A 20571-nucleotide genomic window follows, 5' to 3' on the forward strand; every position below is an offset into this window, starting at 1 on the left:
TTGAACCGTCCTTCAGTTCAGATTGTTTGTCTAGCTTTCGGTGACCAGTCACATGTCAAAGTCAAATCATAATTAAATAAATATATTCTTTTTTAATAAAAAAATACAATGTTTTCTATAGACGCACCTGTAGAAATTCAAAATAGTGAATATTGCAACTATAGATCGCCGTTAAGTACAAGATATGCGTCGAAAGAAATGCAGTATAATTTTAGTGACCAAAAGAAATTTTCTACGTGGCGGAAACTGTGGGTCTATCTAGCAAAAGCAGAGCAGGTACGTTTACGGATATGTTTACAAAAATATGTATTTTATTATATTTTCGCTTTTGTTGATATAATTTTTGAGGTTATGTCACATGGATCGGATACGCGCTACATCATATTTTTGAAGAACATAAAATATTCTGTTTTATTACAAAAAATAATATTTTTTATATTGTTAGAATAATTAAATAATTTTATAATTAACATTTAAAGGTCACAATATAAGTTATATACATTTTTAAATTGGTTCAACTTAGTTTTTAAAATATTAATAGTCGTCACGGAATTTAAAATCCAAATTGTCTATTTTTTTTAAATATAATTTTGCCTTTATTTTATCTAGGACAGTTGTGTCTCCTATTTTTGGCAATTTCTTTTAAAAGCTAATAATCCTTAATACACTATGTTTCTAGATACTCCTATTAACGTAACATGGGCTCAATCTGACTCACACTTAATTTTAATTGAATAAGTAAGTATTTTGAAAATTAAAATCTAATATAATTCCAATATTTTAAATATTGGAACATAAATTGAGAATCCATTTTTGGGTCAAAAACCCATGTCTAGAAAAAAATATATATTTTTAAAGTATTTGAATTAAAATACATAAATAAAATAATATTTAGAGAAAGAAAGATATTTTTTATATTATTTTGCGAGTGGGCCATTTTGACAGACGTTATGTTCTAGGGTTAAGCGTAATTTTTAGCGTTGCGTAACTATTATTTATTGTAGCTCATAAAAACAGTCGTACACAAAAATTTCCAATTGTTCTTTTCTAACTTTTATTTTATGTGCAATAAATAATATATATTATGTTAAGTGCACTAGCAAAACATTTGTATGTTTAAACAATAGCCATGTGTATAGGATTACAAAGTAATTATATTTTTTTATCAGAAGGTAAATTAATTTTTATATGCCATATTTCCCGAGAATCGTACTGAGGAAAGCGTAAAAGTAATAAAAATTTCTTCAGAAAAAAAGGATAAAAGAAAAATATAACACCAATTTGTGCAATTAAATTTATTTATAAAGTTAAATACAATTACGTTATATACAAACAACCGAGTCACAACATTTATTTATGTGATTCACCTGGTTACCTGTTAATTAATTAAATTACACGAGTACCTTTTTATATTAAAAGCATATTTAAGGTAACATTAGCGCCGGATTATAATGTATGCAGAAATAAAAAAAGCATTTCACTCTTATAACTTACATTCATAAAGTAGTTATCTGTATAATTTATGAATAATGTGAAACTCTTTATTTATTATTTCATACTATTCAGTAAATAAATATATTTTTTTTAAATACAATCAATAATTTCACACTGAAAAAATAATTAAATATTAAAAAAAATACTGGTTAAAAAGAAAATGTTATTTTACTTATTAGAAGTATTACATGAAGATATAAGACAGAAAAATAAATTTAAAAAAAAAACAGAACTTAACTACCACTGGACGGATACTGATTACTGCTTTGGTCTTCTTAAATATTCTTAACAACTAAAATAATTGTAAATTAAATTATTTAACTTAAATAAGAAAATATTAAAAAATTATAATAATATGATAAGTTTTTATTTTAGAGGAATATAAAGCAATATAGTATTTTATATTAGCAATATTTATATGCCCGAAATATTAATAGCAATTGTTTATATTTTAATTTTGATCAACCGTAATACGTAAAGGGTTAGTATTTAAAAACTTTTTTATTTTGTTATGTTATTCCTAAAAATAACATAACAAAGTAAAAAATGTTATTCTTAAAAATAACCGGTGGTATTTTCGTTTATTGTTAAAAAAGAAATGGTTATAAAAAAGTAATACTTTCAGGAATGTTTTTAGTATTTGCAGCGATTGTATATACAATGCCTAAAATAAAAAAAGTTATTCTAATAAAACTTATATTTATTAACCATTTTCCATTTTTTTACTCTTAAATATAATTAGCTTAGTAATAAGTTTAATTATAAAACTTAAATTATTGTATAATCTATTTTTATGTTTAACTTGCACCGTCTCGGCCGAAAATGACGTACGTTTCTATATTAGTTGAAAGCTGCTATATTGCGGGACAACAAAGCTCAATAAGCAAATGATCTTATAATTATATCAATATTTACGTATATGAAAAGCTACACTCTAGGACAACATAATTATTTATATACATTTATGGGATTATCTAAAACTTAATATTTAATACTTTGGAGTAAATAAAAATGATATATGTTTACAATTACTGAATAACTATGTTATATTTTTTATCTGTATTCGTAAACTAATGAAATTATTGACAAATTTTATTAGATACTTATTATATACATACATATTTATTTATATCTTATTATTTAGTAATCAGCTTCCTTCCTAAAAGTAAGAAAAGCGTGAACAAGGAACACAGCGGCGTCGACAACGGCAAAAACGCCGGATGAAATAAGTAGGTTGTAAACCTCCTTATTGGGTCGAATGTTCGTGTAGTATGATCTGTGCCAGTCTGAAAAAAAAAGTTGATATAAGTAATTTAAAACTTTCACTCAGTCATTCGTCATTAGTGTCATTTCTAATTTTATTTGTGAAAGTTGTAAATGATGAAATAGATTTTATAGAACATAATTTACATTATATACATTGAAAACATTTGTAGGTATATAGCAAAAATCTACTAAAAATCTACTCTCTACTAATAATAACATGCTGCAAAATAATTTGATCTGTGGATTCAAAGTAAACAACGTGTATTAAAAATAAAAAAATAGAGATATTTTTATCGAATTTTACGTAACATAACATTCATATCGTTTATTTAAAGGTATAAAATCTTTTTAATTTCAAAAATAATACAGATTTAAACTGTGCTACTTCTTTGCAATATGTTTTATTAAATACTTATACATAGATATATAGAAGAAATCTAATATGGCATGGAATCAATAGCTATATCCCTAGAGCCTCACGTTTGTTTATAACAGCAAGTGGATACTAATTGTGAATTTAAATGAGTGTCTACAGTTAAATATAATTATACCACACCTTACAATTGTTATATTAGTTAAAGCAAATCTATTTGCTGTTGCATTGTTCTAGCATTTTTTTACATGTTACAAGAAAGTGATTGGTCACTTTGCTCTCTTCTATCTCTCTCTTCTCACTTATTTTTTTTTATATTGCGTTTGACCGCATCAAGCTTGGTGAGCCTTATTTAGGGATAATGTATAAGAAATCGCATAACAATTCAATCAAAGCAGTTTATCTAACTTTTTCAAAACTAAAAGTATTATAGTCGCTAGCTTGTGTTAATATAATATAATGTTCCTAATAAAATTCAACTATTAATGAATTTTCTTTCCCTTATATAGAAAAAAATGTATATAACATAATAATCTTTTAACTATTCTAACAAAAATAGAATTATTAATAAATGTATATTATTTATACGTATACATATACGAACAAGCAAGTCGCAATTATATATGATCTTATATTCTTTGTAAGCTTAATTATCACGAACACGAGTGCTATTTAAGTCACAATAGAAATATTATACACGGTAATAATAATAGTTGGAATCATTTTATTTACCACATTTATAATAGAAACTGTCGTAACGTCGTTTTTTATCAAATTTTTAGAGGACGCTCTCTGTATCTTGCGGATATGTAGAGAAAACCTAGTAAATAACTGTTTCTCCACCTTAAGAATTTCCAATATTTTTTTTATATTTATAAAATAATTCAAGTTGAAAAAATATACATTATAATGTCAAAAAAAATCCTGGTTTAGTTAAACATAACGCAATTTACTGTTGAGAAAGTGATCACGAGTGAGACTATAAATTATACAATTTACATATATTTATAATAAAAGTATCCAATAATAGACTACACAGTGTAAGTTGAAGATGAGAGATATTTTTGAACGCAAATACGGTCGGTCTTACCTATGAAACATTCGAAAAATCGGCAGAAGTATCGCTTTGGTGCCTCTACGAATAAACTTATGATAAATATAATAATATATGAATAATAATTATATGTATCTTGCGTATGTATTAGGTAAATATTATGTTTTATTTATTTAGGTAAATAGTTTTTTACCTTTCAATATATGGTAATATAAGTAATAAACTCACCATAGAAAATGATACCAGCAGCGGCAGTGAACATGATAAAGCCAATAATGGAGAAGCCGATAGAAGTCCTCCATCCTGCTGATTCACCAAATAGTCTTGCGACTATCAGAACACCGGTGATGATGATGAAACCTGTTAAATATGTATTTTTAGACTTTTTGAAGTTTTACAACATTTTCTTGTATGATACGGAAAAAGGAGGGTTTATCAAAAAAAAAATTTTTTACATTGCTAAAAACAGATAAATAGAATATTACCTGGCGATATAATACAGAAAAATATATTTAAATATATTTAATTTATGTAGCTGTTCGATAGAAAATTTATTAAAAAACGCATAACTCACTTCAATGACAATCAATTTAGTTAGCACTTTCACGTTATTACGTATATATTTAAAGTTCATTGAAACCAATTTTCCAGTTAATGAAGAAGTGAAATCTATTTTAAATTTTATCGCATAAATTCCAACGAAGCGACTTCCTAAGAAACAATGTGAAATTTTGCAAAAAAAAACATTAGATTGCCTTAAAATTGTAAACGTTTAATTCGATTTGAGTTTAATCAATAATTCTGTGAAATTATAATGACGACATTCGTAATTGAGAAATATTCTTTATCCAAAACTCCAAATACGCTAGGCAAAGGAAATCTAGGAACCTAGTATTAACACACTCCGTCCCCATTAATATATTTCTGTTCTCCACTTTCCGTCGAATTCTGGAGGCATTATGTGTTGACAGGCAGAACTTAACGCTGCGTTTGGCCTCGTTACCAGAGCCAAGGAAAGAAAATATTAAATACTTATTCCCTCGTGTGGGAATCGAACCCACAACTGTCGCGTTACAGTTACACCCTTGTAACTTATAATAAAACTAAAACTATACGTAAGTTCAACGACAAAGGATGTTAATTACAAGGTAATTATCGATAACTTCGACTATGACTAAGTAAACTCCTAATTAGTTGCGTCATTTGCTTAGAATGTTTATTTAAAAGATATTTACATAGTTGGTATTAGATAGAATACCTACATATTTTAGTTAACATTATTGTTTTTACATTTTATCTATCTTTTTATGTATCTTTTATTTAACGTCACGCTGTATCCCCCAAACAGGATAAGTAGAGGGAAAGTGTAGTGTTAATACACTCCGTTCCCTATTGGCCGAATTCTAGAGGCATCGCGTGTTGAGTGGCGGAACTTAAGTTCGCGTTTTGTCTTGACACCAGAGCAAAGAAATTGGAAATATGAAATATCTCAAGTCCTCGAGTGGACTTTAATGTCTTTTAGTTCTTTTAGCTTTTATGTTTTTATTCTATCACAAGATAATACTTAAATTTATTTTTTGCGATGCAAGAGCCTTCATGTCATGTCTGACCAAGCATGAAGTGCGCTAGAATATCTGAACAATGAAATCGATTTTGAATAATTGAAAGATTAGGACAAAACTGTTAAAACGAGGCCATGGTTCTTATGCAAACTCCCGTTTGTTTATATTACTGTAATTTTCAGTTTTTATGCAAAGTTTATGCTTATAAAGTTGCCTATTCCGTCGTGTTGTAAGGACACAAGCGTGTGATTGCGGATTCGATTCCCATTTGGCGGAATTAATCATTATTTATTCATATTTTCATTTCCTCGCTCTGATACCAAGACAGAAGCGTTGAGTTGCGCCACTCAACGTAATGCCTTGATAATTCAGTGGAGAGTGGGGAACGGAGTGTCCCCACACCAGGTTCCAACTGCCTTCCCTGGCACATGTAGGATACAGCGTAATAAATTATTATTTTATTCTTCTTTTTCTTTCATACTTGTAAGTATATCTATTTTTTTTTATAAATAAATATATTATATACATATATAACTTACTCGAATAGGCTGAGTAAATGAGTGCGATATGACGATCATTGGATTGCACGACTTGTGGAGCAGTCAGAGCGCCCACTATAAGACCAATGGCGATCACCGCTAGGATCTGTGGAAAAATGGAAACATTTTTAAACCGAAAAACAAATAAAAATTATAATTTGAATTTAAAATTATATCGGCTTCTAATGATTGTACCAATTAAATGCTAAGACGAATTACAAAATCTTTAGTTTCATCTCAACTATTATTATAAGCGGCAAAAAAGAAAATAAATTTCTGCATTCATCTTACATTTTTCCTTTTATTAGTTGCGTTATTCAATTAAAAAGTAATATTAAAAACACAATCTCATAGTAAATTAGATATAAATGGCACAAAAAAGTTCTAAGTGAAATATAAAGTGAAAGCTTCATTTGTCAACCTGATGAGTTCATTTTCTTCGTCTACCATTCGTAAATACCACAAGATGATTTAAAATGCTGTTTGGCTTTTACTTTCTCCATTTCACTTTTCTTTTGATTGAAAAGTTCTTGAAATGTGGTGTATCTTATTATCTTTGATTATAAAAGACAGTGGCCAGTAGTAGCGTAGAGGCTCAATTCTAACTCGAAAAAATGATACATTTAATATTTTCATTTTTTTGCTATGGTAAATTCTTAATTAATATTTATTTGTACTTCCACACGCTTAATATTACTTAAAGTTCATTTTTTAGATTCACGCTGAATCCCTCATATAGCAGGAAATCTAGTGTTAAAACACTTCGTTCCCCACTTTATGCCGCTCCAAACAATGCCACTCAACCCGCCACATTTTTCCTTGTTACCAGAGGCAAGAAATAAAAGTATTTCATTATCCCCAAAGGGAAATCGAACCTACAACCGTCGCATCTACAGACACACTAGTACCACTGGACCACGACGCATAAAATTGAATATATCGAAACAATAGATGAATTTACAAAACTAAACTCAACAATGTGTAAACTTAGACCTCACTTCACATGTTAAGGAGAAATTTTCATAACATCGTAACAAACAAACATACATTATTTATAAAACAATGTGTTGATATCTTGTCGTCATACAATTTCAAGGATTTAGAGTACTTATACAGTCATCTGTCAGTTCTCACAGTGCCAAGGCCAACAAGTACTGGCTGATATACTTCGCAAGGGTAATCAAAGAAATCGTTAAAACTACTATTCTGTAATTTAATAATCAAGTTCAAGATATATTTACTTGTAGAGCAGATTTTATAATGATATCGTCATAGGGGGCGTTGTGGTGTAGGGGCACAAGAGTGGATTCGATTCCCATTTGAAGAAATGAAATATTTTCATTTTACTCTGGTAACTAGGCTAAGGCGTCGTTTAGTTCCGCCATTCAACACGCAATTCCTTGAGAGTTTGGCGGAGAGTGGGGAACGTAGTGAGTTAACACTAGTGTTACCCTTTTACATGCATGATGTATCAAACCAGCTTGAAATAAAAGCTAACAACGCTGTGGACTGATATTATGCCAATTTGTAATTAATAATGTTACTATTTTAAGGCAACATTTTTAATATACAAGATACCTATATTATTAAGATTTTATTGTTTTTAATTTCTCTTCAGCTCTCTTCAAAATTTTCTTTCTTTTTCAATTCTCTTCAAAATGTTCTTCAGCAATTAAATAACGCAAGTATCTACGTTAAAAATATTTTATATAATTTCATTGTACGTCCATGCTGTGCATATGGTTAATCGTGCGTTACTTAAGTTTCTTAATCTAAATAATTAAGTATAACAGTAATTTATAATAATAACTATTTTCCTCTGGCTAATAATCTATATCGAAACCTAATGTATCCTTAAACATTACTATAATTTCATTCATCCTGTATTTTTTTTTCTTGTATGTCGATGTTAAACTTACAAAATTCAAGACACTCCATCCTCCATTTTCCGCCGAATTCTGGAAGTATTGACCAGAAAATCACCAGATTAAATAAAACTTACCAACTCAATAACCCTCAAACCGATGCACCAGTTCTGTTTGAGAGCGGCAGCGGCCCTGCTGTCCTCGGTGGACGATCCATCGTCACCCTTCTTGGCTTGCGCCTCAGCCTCCCTGTCGCCTGCCGACATGGCCCACACTACTCGCGCGCCTCCGCCGTAATCCGAAACCTATAGAAATATTTTAGGAATAAATAATATTTGGAGAGTTTTACTCTAAAAATATATAATCTCTATATTTTATTATTGTTTTAGTATTTGGTAGCTCAGCTATGGCCAAAGATACGACGTGAAAATGGATATTTCCAGAAATTCTATATTAAAATTCTATAGAGTAATTGTATTTGTATTTTATTGTAAAGTATATTTTTTTCTTGTCAATCGCAGAGTTATTTTTTTTCCGGTTGGCTTATACCTTTCTTATGTGTACTACACATGAGTAACGAGAAATAATAATTATTATTTTTTTAAATTTATAATATGAGTAGCAACAATTGTTTTTTAAATCATCCAAAAACCCATTTCGAACAGCCAATTTGAGTTTACAAGTTACAAAGTAATAAATTACTTATTTCAACTAAATAAAAGAAATGTCTTTTCTTAGATTTATCCTCCACACAGGAGAGTAGATAGAGGCAGTAGGAGGCATTGAGTGGCGGAACTGCTCGCCACGATTTTTATATTTAAATTTCAACTAATTACAAAAAAAAATCGTATTTCCAATAATAGCTAATATACTGATATCGCCCGATTGATAGTCCATACATAGGCATTAAAACAAATGCCATCCACCAGCTCGGAACGCACGCATCGACTTTCAAACACGCAATTATAAATATTTGTACTACTACTTTCCACTCGCCAGTACTGTATTGATTTATATATTAATTCATCCAATTTAATATATATACTTATATGCAATAGAATCCATTTTTATTATTATTTGTTAAAATATTTTCAATTATTATTGTAAAATGAATAGCGGAAAAGTATTTTAAACGCATATTAGCAGCTTCCATGAACGGAAGTAATGGTAAAAGATTCATTCCAGTTTTACATTGATTACCAATGTATTACGATTATTAATGAACATGTATTACATAATGTTTAAAAATTAATAAAAATATTTAACAGGTTCTATATTTTCATGTTTATTTAGCTGCCCTATTATTAATTAGTCCTAAATGTATCTAAACTGCATATACTATATATAGTTCTTTTAACTAAATGCTAAGAAAATACTTATGTATAAAATATCAAATATCCAGGATAATGGACAATATTTCTAGCGTACATTCTATAAGAATGTAGCGTACATTCTATAAGAAGCTTTTTTCAAGATGTGTACGTATCAATGCTATCATAGATAATAGTTAAATCTTATAAGTTAAAAATAAAATTAATGGAAATATTATTACAATACAAAGTAAGAATAAAATAAAATCTAACTGTTAACAAGAATTGTTAAAAGACAAAACTCATTTTAAATTAAAAAAAAAAGATTTACCAAAAACTTTCAAAACGTCCACTGGCTGGATAGAAAAATCAATCACAAACACAATTCTAAATGTCACTGAAGATTTCGTTCGACTTTGGCGCGAATGCAACGGGAAATACGACTTAGTAACGCGTTAGCCGCGGCCCGACTGTGGTTCTGTTGCCGTTGTACATCATCATTTTACTTCACCATTGCTATATTTGTGACTTCCCGAGTTCCCGCCCTTATTGGATAGAGAAAATTCTAAACAAAAATCACCCGCTGGAGCGTAGAACCGGTACGTAGTACTTGCGTAGCTTTTATTTTGTTTTCAATTATATGGGACAAACGAATAGTAACATTCCAATGAATAAAGGAAAACCGATTTAGAACCTACCTACTCCTATTTTATATTATTTTACAAAAGTCACATAGACTCGTTCTCATGGCTCCATCTCAAGGCTTAAATATAATTGTCACGTAAGATGGTCTATTATAACACAAATATAAAACACGGAAGTTCCCTTGACAATTTGTCACTAGCTTGTACTTGGTAGAGCTTAGAAAAGTACAATAAACAATGCCATCTTATTTAATATGTTTTACTTATAAAATTATAATACGTTAAACACGATGGGAATTAATCATGTATGTGATTTGTGCCTTTGGAATAGGGTCATCTCATTGGGTCAGGTTAGGTAGGGTTTAGTTCGTTTAAAGGGAACGATGGGATTGACAATTTTGTATTAAAAATACTTAAAAAGTCTCTAAATAGAAATAGATTACTTAATTAAACATTTTCTTTGCTTTGTATACTGACCGTATGCTCACTGTTTTTTGTGTACTGTAGTATAAAACGGAGAGATGCTCAACTATATTTTCTCCTCCTTGCCAGATGGCTGAATAAAACAAAAAAATCTAGAAAAATGAGCATTGGTCTGACTTTTAACTGTAAAACGTGTTTCTAGTAACGCAATCTATAGCATCTCAAAACCAGATTAGTTACTATTTTATGTTCTATGCCACTCTAGGATCCCTTCAAGATTTATAGTGACAGCTCATCTATAAACGGTCATCTCATGAATACCGTAACGCTTGTAAGATTCAATTGAAAACTACTATTAACCTTATTAATTTAACAACAATCATGTTGCTGATTGACACCGTCGTCATAATGACATGACTGACTGACTGTAAACACGACAGTAGTGGGTTCAATTGCTGGTCAGGGTAATGAATTATTATTTTCATTTCTTTAGTAACAAGGTAAATCGCGCTGTTTAGTTCCGACACTCAATCCTCAATGCTTCGAAATTGGTCGAAAAGTGCGGGACGAAGTTTCTTAACACTAGATTCTTTCTGCCTACAGTATACATAGTTATTTTAATAAATTAGTAAATAATTATGGATACCAAAATATTAAACTATAATTAATAACTAATCTATATATATAAAATCGAAAGGTCACTCACTCATCACGAAATCTCAGAAACTACATGTGCTAGGAATCTCAATTTTTGCATAGGAGTTACTTATAGGACGTAGATGCTCGCTAAGACGGGAATTTGCAATATTCGACTTCTAAGGGGTTGTTTTTGGGGTCGAAAGTTTGTATGAAACTACGTTACTACAAATGCTAGGAGTCTCAAATTTTGCATAGACGTCACTAGGACGTAGTCATGGAGACAGAAATTAATAATAACATAGTTCACGCGGGTGTAACCGCGAGCAGGCCGCTAGTTATTGTATATAGTTCATATTTTAGCAACTCATGCGTAAAGGCTATGTGTAAAAACAGTAACATTTATTAGACAATAAGTAATTCAAGGGCTGTGAAGCGAAAATCGTAACACTCAACATCGACTGTTGATTAGCGAAACTCAACGCCGTGGTTTGCCTCGTATCAAAGCCACGTCTGGGCTTACTTTTCGCTAAATTTCTAATCTTTCAATATTTTTTTTTAATCAGGTGAATGACTTTTAACATATGTTGAACAATAAGCGAGGTAACTGGGTGACGTTTACTTAGATGGCTTCGATAAGCTTCCTATTTGTTTAAGTGCATTAGAAGTTCTGTTATATTACAGTTAGGTAGCTTTTGTTATTGATGTTGTAATAACATGTTAAAGTATAATAACATTTTTTTATAATATTTCTTTGTTTTTTTAAGTTTACGTTGTATCCTGCAAGTAGTAGGGTAGTTAGAGGGAACCTCGTGCTAAGTCACTCCGTTCCTTTCGAGACACTTCCGTTACTACATTCTTACTTTACACTTCGACTGGCCTGATTCTTTGTTTCTTTATTATTTATTTTCTGTCCTGTCCCAAAAGTATATACTAAAATTATGGTATTTTTTTAAATTATAATATAACTTATACCGTTATTTTAAGTAAATGTGTTTTTTTAAATTACAAACTTAGAAAACATAATTTAATATAAAATTTAAAGTTACGCTCAATTTATTAACTTACTTAACCATTTCATATTTTTTTCAACATTTTTCTACTCAATCGCACCCAAGATTTATCGCCAGATCGTTTATATGTAGTTATTCGAAAATTGAAAAGCCACTTTCTAGTGTTTTCCGGTCTGGAAGTCGCGCATAACTTCATATATACGTGCGCACGCACGCCGGTTACTTCTGTACTCTATTGGCTATAATGGATCACGAATGTGGTGGTACTGCCACCAGTAATTAATAGATAAGTACCCGTGAGGTTTAGTTAGGCTACCTTTAGAAAAAAGCGGAATCTTCATCTCTTATTTATGTCAAATCTATAGAGGGAAGTTTTCTTGCTATTTTTTTTGAAAAAACAGCATAAAAAAGAATAAATTAAAATATCCTCTTATTTTTAAAAGGAAATAAAACGAATAAAATTTACAATGTAATATTTTAATTGTAAATATTTTATTTCTCTTTATAATTTGTTTTTGAATTTGAACAGGTAATTGAAGTATTTAGAAATATCCTTATTTCCTACTATAAAACTAGAACATATATTATGACGTTTGTGTCATATATTACACGTTTAATTCAATATTTCCTATGAGAATATTCAATATTTTAATAATTGTTTCTGGTAATTTCAATAAATGTTACATTTAAGTAGAATATTATTAGTCTGAAAACTGAAAATGATGCGTCATAATGACTAATTACCACAGTGCTGTTTTCAGTGTGGGGATTATTCATTTACGCTATTGATAATAATTCTATAGGTGTGTAGCTTTTACCTTATTTTACCATATTTTTTTAATGGTTAATGCACCCTAATCTTAGAAATGGATTAACTGATTTAAATGCAGTTTTTACTATTACATATGTATAGCACATTTTCGATTTATTGCTTTAATTCGAAAAATCATAAATAAACAAAAGTTATATGAATATTAAGTATTTTTTCGGCGAAATTCAATTAATTAAAATTCTACAAAAAAATTTTTTTTTATTAATTTGGAGGGAACTTTAGTTTTCGCTTTATCTATATCCATATATTATCCACAAAATGATAATATTATTAAAATACAAAAGTAAATAAATAATTGTGAGTTTCTAGCGGGCGAAGCCGCGAGCAGGTAGTTCGTGAATAATTTTTCATATTACTTAGAATGATAAAGGCAAGTAAAATAATACCATTGACCCTTATTCGAATTATTATGCCCACGGAAAATTAACTTAAAACGTATGAGCGTGCAGTAATTTCACGATATTAGTTCACGTTTCGTACTTAAGTACGGAGAAACAAACACGCATAATGTTATTGCTGGACGTACGAGCCATTGTTCTTAGCTCGCATTCGTATTCAACGTTTTGACGTTGTTGCCATTATTGTGATATATTTTTTTTTTTTCAATACACGAACTTGTGGTATTTCTGCGAGATTCATGTTTTAAAACAAAGAAAGGAAATTGGGCAACAACTTATTTTTTTTTTAATTGTACATGATAAATGGTTACAATTAGTTATTTTATGATAGCGTCACGCTTCTGGCCAAAGAAGCTTTTAGCTTTTAGACTTAAAAAAGCTTAAAAATTCCGCTTTTTTCCCGAGAAAGAATCTAGGAACACTGTTTAGTTGAGCCTATTATACTTTATTGTAATCTACGTATAAATTACTTTATTAATAATGAAGGTACTTTAATGGAACATATTTTACTTATTTTAATTTAATTTACGTATGAATATCTTCAATACAAACAAACCAATGCATAAATTGATAGTCTCTACTCTAACCATCAATGGCCGTCACGGCGTCGCCAGTTTTGGCGCCAACGTTCTACGATGTCGGGGTGTAGTAAGGTCGTAGTCTGACCTGTTTCGGTGGCACTGTCCCCCTTTTGTCTTCTTAAAGAAGAAATGAATATTATGATGCAGTTTATTTTAAAGGTCATTTGTATGTATACCTAATATTCTTTTTTAGATTCACGCTGTATCCCGCATGTAGCGGGATAGGCAGAGGGAACCTAGTTTTAAGACATTCTGTTTCCCGCTAGTCGCCGAATTCTGAAGGCATTGCGTGTTAAGTAGCGAAACTGAACGCCGCGCTTTTGCCTGATACCAGAGCGGAGAAAATGACAATTATAAATATTTCATTTCATGATGATGAATATCTTTTATGTTGGACATATATCAATGTAACGAAACCCAAAATAATATTTTTTAAATTTTTTGTGATTGTCTGTGCGTTGCTGCTCGCTAATCTCAGAAATGGATTACCCATTTTAAATGCAGTTTTCACTATTGTCTGTTTACTATTCAATTCATATACAAATATTAGATTTACCTACTAATCCTCTACTATTATCGATAACATCAATTCTCCAAATCATTATCCGGAACATAATTCCTAATATATCTTTTATTCTCCACACACAAGATACGCCAACAGTTATTCAACATTGAGCTAGTGCAAAATCATTACAGTTATTATAATAGAACGAAGCCAGTGTTCCGGATAACGGAACGGGCGGTCCAAATATGCGCACGCGCAGGACGACTAGGGACGTATTACCATATGAAGTAGAGTCATTTGTCTAGTTACTTGTTGGTCTGTAAGAGGCATAGTTTATTTGTATTGTATTTTATAAGTATTGGTTATGGTTATGAGTTAGGATTTCGCAATTGAGTTGGTTTAGTAATAGTAAATATTAGCTGCTATGTTCATTAGTCGTTGGTAGTCGTGTTGCATATAATGAAAACTCCACGGTTGTAGGTTCGATTACCGCTCGGGGGACTGATATATTTAATATTTTCGTTTCCTCGCTCTGGTAAAGAGGTAAAGCGCTGCGTTGAGTTCTGTCGCTCAACAACAACGTATGTAAACAGTAAACGCGACATGCTGTGAGTTCGATTACCAATTGAGGAAATGTAATATTTAATATTTTCGTTTCTTCGCTAAAAAATTGGGTAACAAGAATCTCTTAAAGAGAATAGAGTTTCTTAACACCAGGTTTCTGAGTCCTCTGCGCGTACCCTGCTATGCGCGAGATGAAGCGTGAAGCTTAATATAAATATATCATTCGTTTCATTCACAATTCAAAATGACTATTTAGTACGTAAATAAGTGAACTAAGTGATCTGTTACAAGGTTTTCGCTTATCTCACTAAATGCGGGACGTTTAAAATTTAAATAAAATATACATATATATTACTATTACAAAAGTAAATACAAACAAACAAACATTATATATTACGCAATTTTATTTATTTTTATTTTACTTATACATATATATTATTGCAACAGTATGTTTTCGTTAAATACAATACTCTACAGAAGTGGGCTACTGAAGCGAGTAATCCATGACACATTTAACACTGGCCTGGCCTGAATCCCTTCACAGTGTTATTGTTGTATTGCAATACATATAATAAGTATGCAGTGAATTTCCTTGTTCGTTCCGGTGTTTTTTGTTTATATTATTTTTTTCTTGTTGATTTTTTTTTATATATTTGTATATATAACGCCCTCGTGGTTCATGCGGTGCAGAACGCCGGAAATATTTTTATCAATATTAATAATTACTTCAATAATTTTATTAATTATTCTAGGGGAAAAATGATTAAAATTAAAAAGATAAAGAGGTTTCTAAGAGGCGAGATCCAAATCCCGCTACGTTTTCTGTCCTAAGTGTTGAATAACACTTTAGAAATGCTAAAATATTATAACTTTTAATTATAACAAGTAACAAATACTTTTATTTAAAATATGTTTTTTTATATATTTCTAATACTTACGGTTTCCGTTAGCGGCGCAATTTTGGAAGCGTACACGTCGACTTCACACATAAAGTCCTTGGAATGAGGTGATATTACCACCAGCTTCCCCGCACACAGATATTGCAGCTCCAGTTTATTTGAAGAACCACTATTATTCAATTGTTTCACAATTAAACAATCCTTGAAGTTAAATTGTCTACAAATGACCGAAATTGCGTTTTTTAATTAAAAAGCGTTACGTTGAATATTTTAAAATTAATGATTAAATATCTGTGAAACTGATTTCAAAATTTATATTCTTCATTAATTTTAAGTATTTTTTTGTTGGTAACACTTTTTTTTAAATGGAACTTACTTTTTTTAAGCAATTTATTGGAAGACCTGTCAGACTATTCGGTAGCTAGGTCCTAAATGAGTCAGAGTCAGATGTCTCCTGGGATATCGCATTTGACTCTTGACCCCACTAATTTGACACTTGCATTGACCTCTACTTTGGCTGTTTAATCTTCAGGATACTGGTCATAATATATTATGACCACTATACTCTATATCATGGTTGTAGCTGTATCCCGCATATAGTAAAGTACTCCGAGGGAACCTGGGAACCTAGTGTTAATACACTCCGTTCCCATTTAAATATTTTCGTTTCTCGCTTTCTGTGAAATGCTCCACGTACACGACTATATATATACTTATAAAAATATGTAAGATAGATATTGATAAAAAAAACAAAAGTAATTAATTTATTTGTTAAATTTATTAAAATTAAGGACAGTTAATATAAAAGATAATTCTTTTTGGTCACAAATTACATAAAAGAACTATAATTAAATTACAAAAGGTGGGAGTTACAAAATCTTCGGAGAGCTATTACATTTTTAAGATATCGAAATACTTCGTCTTAAATATAATTACGATACTTAAATATAATCTAAATTATCTGTATTTAAAAATGATTTTGTAATGTCGTTTATTTAAACCTTATGTATAGACAAGAAATAATCTAGACTACTTAAGAATACACTTAAAGTTTACATTTCTTTCGTAAAATGTATTACGGAGAGTGCAGTGTCTAGCAAGTATACCGCGCCCTGGATGACACATAAAGCACCGACCGCTAAGCCAACCTGCAAAAAATATATTTATAAGGCTTGACCCAGTAGAATTTAAAAAGTTTAGTAAAATCTTGATTTTTTGCTTAATCAAATTGTCTCTCAAATTCTGTTTGAGTTTCTTTTTTATTTTTCGTAGTTTCGAATGTAAATGTCTCTACCAGGTGCACCTGTTCTAAATTTCTAATTTCTGTTTTTTTTTTTATTTTTTAAATTATACTTAATGATTCTGTTAATAAACATTTTATTTAACGCATAGGTACCTGTTTCTCAGCAAATACGAATTGGAACTGGTGCTCCCCCTGGTATCCACCCCAGTAGTGCAACGCTACTGCGCCTACCGCTATCCATAAGAACACACCAATGAAATTCATTACGATCTCTGACATTGCTCTGAAATAAGAAAACCAAATAATATGTTAAGTAAATATTTAAAAAAAATTTTTATTAAATTATTTACTTTTTGGATACTTATAAAGAAGTATCCCAGTGTAGTTAGATAAACTAGCTGCATTTTTTCCCTTTTCTAATAGCAGATACCTTACAAAGGCGTAAAAGCTGAAGAACAAAGCTATTTATTACTAGTATACTATCTGCCTACTTCGCCTGAAGCGAAAAATAACATTATAAAATAATATTAATAAAGCAGCTTTAAGTTTATCGTATATCAGGGTAGGCAAAGGGAACCTAATGTCAAGACACTCCGGTTTCCACGTTTCGGCCACTTTTTTGATATTCTGTGTTGAGTGACGGAAGTAAGTGACTCACTTCCGGAACTCAACCTCGCTCCACGATATTATAAGGAAGAAAAAAATATCATATTGCTAGATTTTCTTTACTTATAAAAATTCAACTCACCTTTTGTGTTCAGTAGTGCCAAATAGGAAAGTGACAACTTGGACCAGCGTGTATATAAGGTAGCCAACAATGACGCCAGATGCGACTATCTCGGAATCTGGATTCTTTTCCTCGTTCAGGTTCCACGTGCCTCCCACTCCCAAGAATTCGCCATTGTATCCTGTGCGGTAAAGCACTAGAATTACAATGTTTAAAACCTGGAAATATTTATGTTAGATTATATTAATAATTTGAAATATTTGTCATTAAGTAAATATAGGCCAGTCGAGGCACAGGTGTGATTGAAAATTTGACAGGTTGTGGGTGCGATTCCTACTCGAGAAATTGAAATATGTAATATTTTCATTTTCTCTCTCTGGTAACGAGACATAGCGCGGTGTTGAGTTCCCCCGCTTAACACGCAATACCTTCTGAATTCGGCGGACCGTTCTCATTTACTATATATTTTTAAGTACATTTTTTTATGTAAAAACACTTTATATTGTGTTATTTATTATCAAATATGATCTCATGGAATTGATATTTTCAACTTGTCGTTGTAACATGATAATCTGCTATTTACTGCTAGTTTCGCTTCAAGTAATCCTTAAACGTATAGAAATAAGGTTCATTTTACTTTACTACGAATACGTTATCTATAAATCGATATCGATAACACACGATTTATTCGCAACTAAAATCAATCCTTATTAATTTTTAACTATCCATTGTCGTTTTATAAGTCCAGCAGATGCTCTAGCCCAAACAAATTACACATAATAACGTTCAAACGACGTGTGTACGACACTGATGTTTTATGAGGTGCCATAACATGCCTTTACTTATCTACTGACATAGTCTCATTTTTAGTTGAAGTTGATTACAGCGTAGTTTAAGTAGTTTTATATAGCGAAGTTTAATTAGATATAATATTTATTAAGACACGCGCCAGAGTATCCAAGCCAAGATAAAAAGCTGAAAACGGGCAATTATTTTTTCACACGAATCATTTTGAGCTACCTTTGAGCCCTAAATGACTCGTTAAACAATTATTGTATCTACGAGTACATGCATGGAACAAAGCACATTTGATTCACTAGTTTCAATAGTTTTACTCAAACGGTTGTTAATATATTAACGTTTGTAAACAGGCATTTTTGTGACTGACTCATTAACTTATCAAAATCCTAACATACTTCTAGGTGACCTAGAATCTGGATATTTGGTACAAAGATAAAGTATTATACATATAAACAAGAAAACAATCTGAAAATTAATGATTAATAACTAATATCCAGAAAGTAAAAAAAAAAAAAATACGAAAATAAGATCAAAGAATAATTTCTTTACAAAAAGTTACCCGGTATAAAATTTAAACAGAGAAACAGAAACTGAGATACATCGATAAAAATTAAGTTCTTTATTTTTCTAAAACACTTTTATAAAAACTCAGTTATATTCTGACATCTTAATACACAACCAAAACAAAGTATGATGCCATAACCTAGGACATATGGCGCGTAAGTCAATCGGTCATGTAAGTTATGTCAGTAATTTCACCGATCCATCTTCCTGGGATCATGACTTCTGACTAATGTCGGGCCAAGCTGTGTACGTGTCATCTAATTTATGATCTGAGGAATTAATAAGAATTGAATCTATTTAACATGAATGTTTCCTATTCTTTTTGATGATTAATGAAAAATTTGTGATGAAAATTATAATATTTTGATTTTTTTACATTTATTTAGTTATAATTTAAGCATATATTTGAGCCCAGTCGTGATGCAGGGGCATTAGAGTATACGGGATAGGTTGTGGGTTCGAGTTCCATCTGACTAAATGAAATATTTAACACAAAAGCGGAGTGTCTTAACACTAGGGTCCCTTTCCCTCTAGTTGTTACTGCGAGATACAGCGTGAAGCTGAAAAAGAAACTTTTCAAATAAAGAATACTACTAAACTTTTATTATCAAAGCTATTTATTTCAATCTTCTTAATTAACAATTGAAATAATTAACGCTTCTATCGGTAAAACGTTCGCAAAGAGCATAATATGTTGTAATTAATGCAGTTACTCATGGGCAGGTCAGAAGTCAACACACCCATCTGCTGTACGGTGTACCATAGAGTAATGAGATAAGAGAGAAAGATTTGTTTTAATTTTTTCAACCGACTTCTGTAAGAAAAGGAAGTTCAGTTCAACTGTATTTTTTTAATATCTCTAAAGCCTATATTTCGAAATTTGGATTAGTATCATAAAAACAATTTGCCCATTATTTTTATATGTTACACAAAGTTAATTATTTTAAATTTTTAATTTTTACCTTGAATAAGGGAAACTGATATTGGCATCGCTATGTTACTATTAATTTATAGTTTTTAGAAAATTTTAAATATTACAACCATAAATCTCTATTACCGCAATATTATTAAGCCAAGTTAGATATTTCCAATTTATAAACGAGGCATGTATCCGACTATCATTAAATAAGATATATAACATCTTTAATAGTAATTATAATAATTTTAAATATCGATATTTAAAGGAAATTATAGATATACCACTTTACTAAAATGTAAGGAATCGACTCGACAATTTAAACAGCCTATAACAATAATTACTTCCTTTTCAAGAATTCA

At 30.3% G+C, this 20571-nt stretch overlaps 3 protein-coding genes across 7 annotated transcripts in view; 1 reads left to right on the forward strand and 2 right to left on the reverse strand.

Moving 5' to 3' along the window:
* Adsl (adenylosuccinate lyase) overlaps nucleotides 1–20571 on the forward strand; it is a 26505-nt gene continuing 5934 nt past the window's right edge. Inside the window, exon 1 of one of the 2 annotated variants that reach the window (XM_085198610.1) lies at nucleotides 1–276. In XM_085198610.1, coding sequence (XP_085054736.1) covers nucleotides 109–276 — 168 coding nt within the window. In that variant the 5' untranslated portion in view covers nucleotides 1–108. Of the gene's footprint in view, nucleotides 277–9923; nucleotides 10063–20571 lie in introns of those variants that run through there. The other variant, XM_085198611.1, reaches the window with a different exon arrangement.
* On the reverse strand, nucleotides 1281–16386 carry LOC146531595 (uncharacterized). Of its 4 annotated transcripts, none has more exons than XM_085198614.1 (6): nucleotides 15998–16386; nucleotides 8291–8458; nucleotides 6289–6394; nucleotides 4416–4547; nucleotides 4224–4268; nucleotides 1281–2780 (listed from the first exon to the last, which is right to left on the reverse strand). In XM_085198614.1, the coding sequence occupies exons 1-6, from the start codon at nucleotides 16046–16048 to the stop codon at nucleotides 2635–2637; spliced, it is 648 nt and encodes a 215-aa protein (XP_085054740.1). In that variant the 5' UTR covers nucleotides 16049–16386; the 3' UTR covers nucleotides 1281–2634. The 4 variants fall into 4 exon arrangements, with proteins under 4 accessions (XP_085054740.1, XP_085054742.1, XP_085054741.1 ...); XM_085198616.1 differs by lacking the exon at nucleotides 15998–16386 and adding an exon at nucleotides 9795–9914; XM_085198615.1 differs by lacking the exon at nucleotides 4224–4268.
* Nucleotides 16718–20571, reverse strand: part of Ssk (smooth septate junction protein snakeskin) — a 7649-nt gene continuing 3795 nt past the window's right edge. Inside the window, exons 2-4 of the mRNA XM_085198618.1 lie at nucleotides 17950–18146; nucleotides 17355–17484; nucleotides 16718–17106 (exon numbers count right to left, since the gene is read on the reverse strand). Coding sequence (XP_085054744.1) covers nucleotides 17011–17106; nucleotides 17355–17484; nucleotides 17950–18146 — 423 coding nt within the window. The 3' untranslated portion in view covers nucleotides 16718–17010. The remainder of the gene's footprint in view (nucleotides 17107–17354; nucleotides 17485–17949; nucleotides 18147–20571) is intronic.

The sequence above is a fragment of the Heliconius melpomene genome, chromosome 15 (genome assembly GCF_056956725.1).
Source record: "Heliconius melpomene rosina isolate 202511_hmr_F chromosome 15, ASM5695672v1, whole genome shotgun sequence".
Lineage (NCBI taxonomy): Eukaryota > Metazoa > Arthropoda > Insecta > Lepidoptera > Nymphalidae > Heliconius > Heliconius melpomene.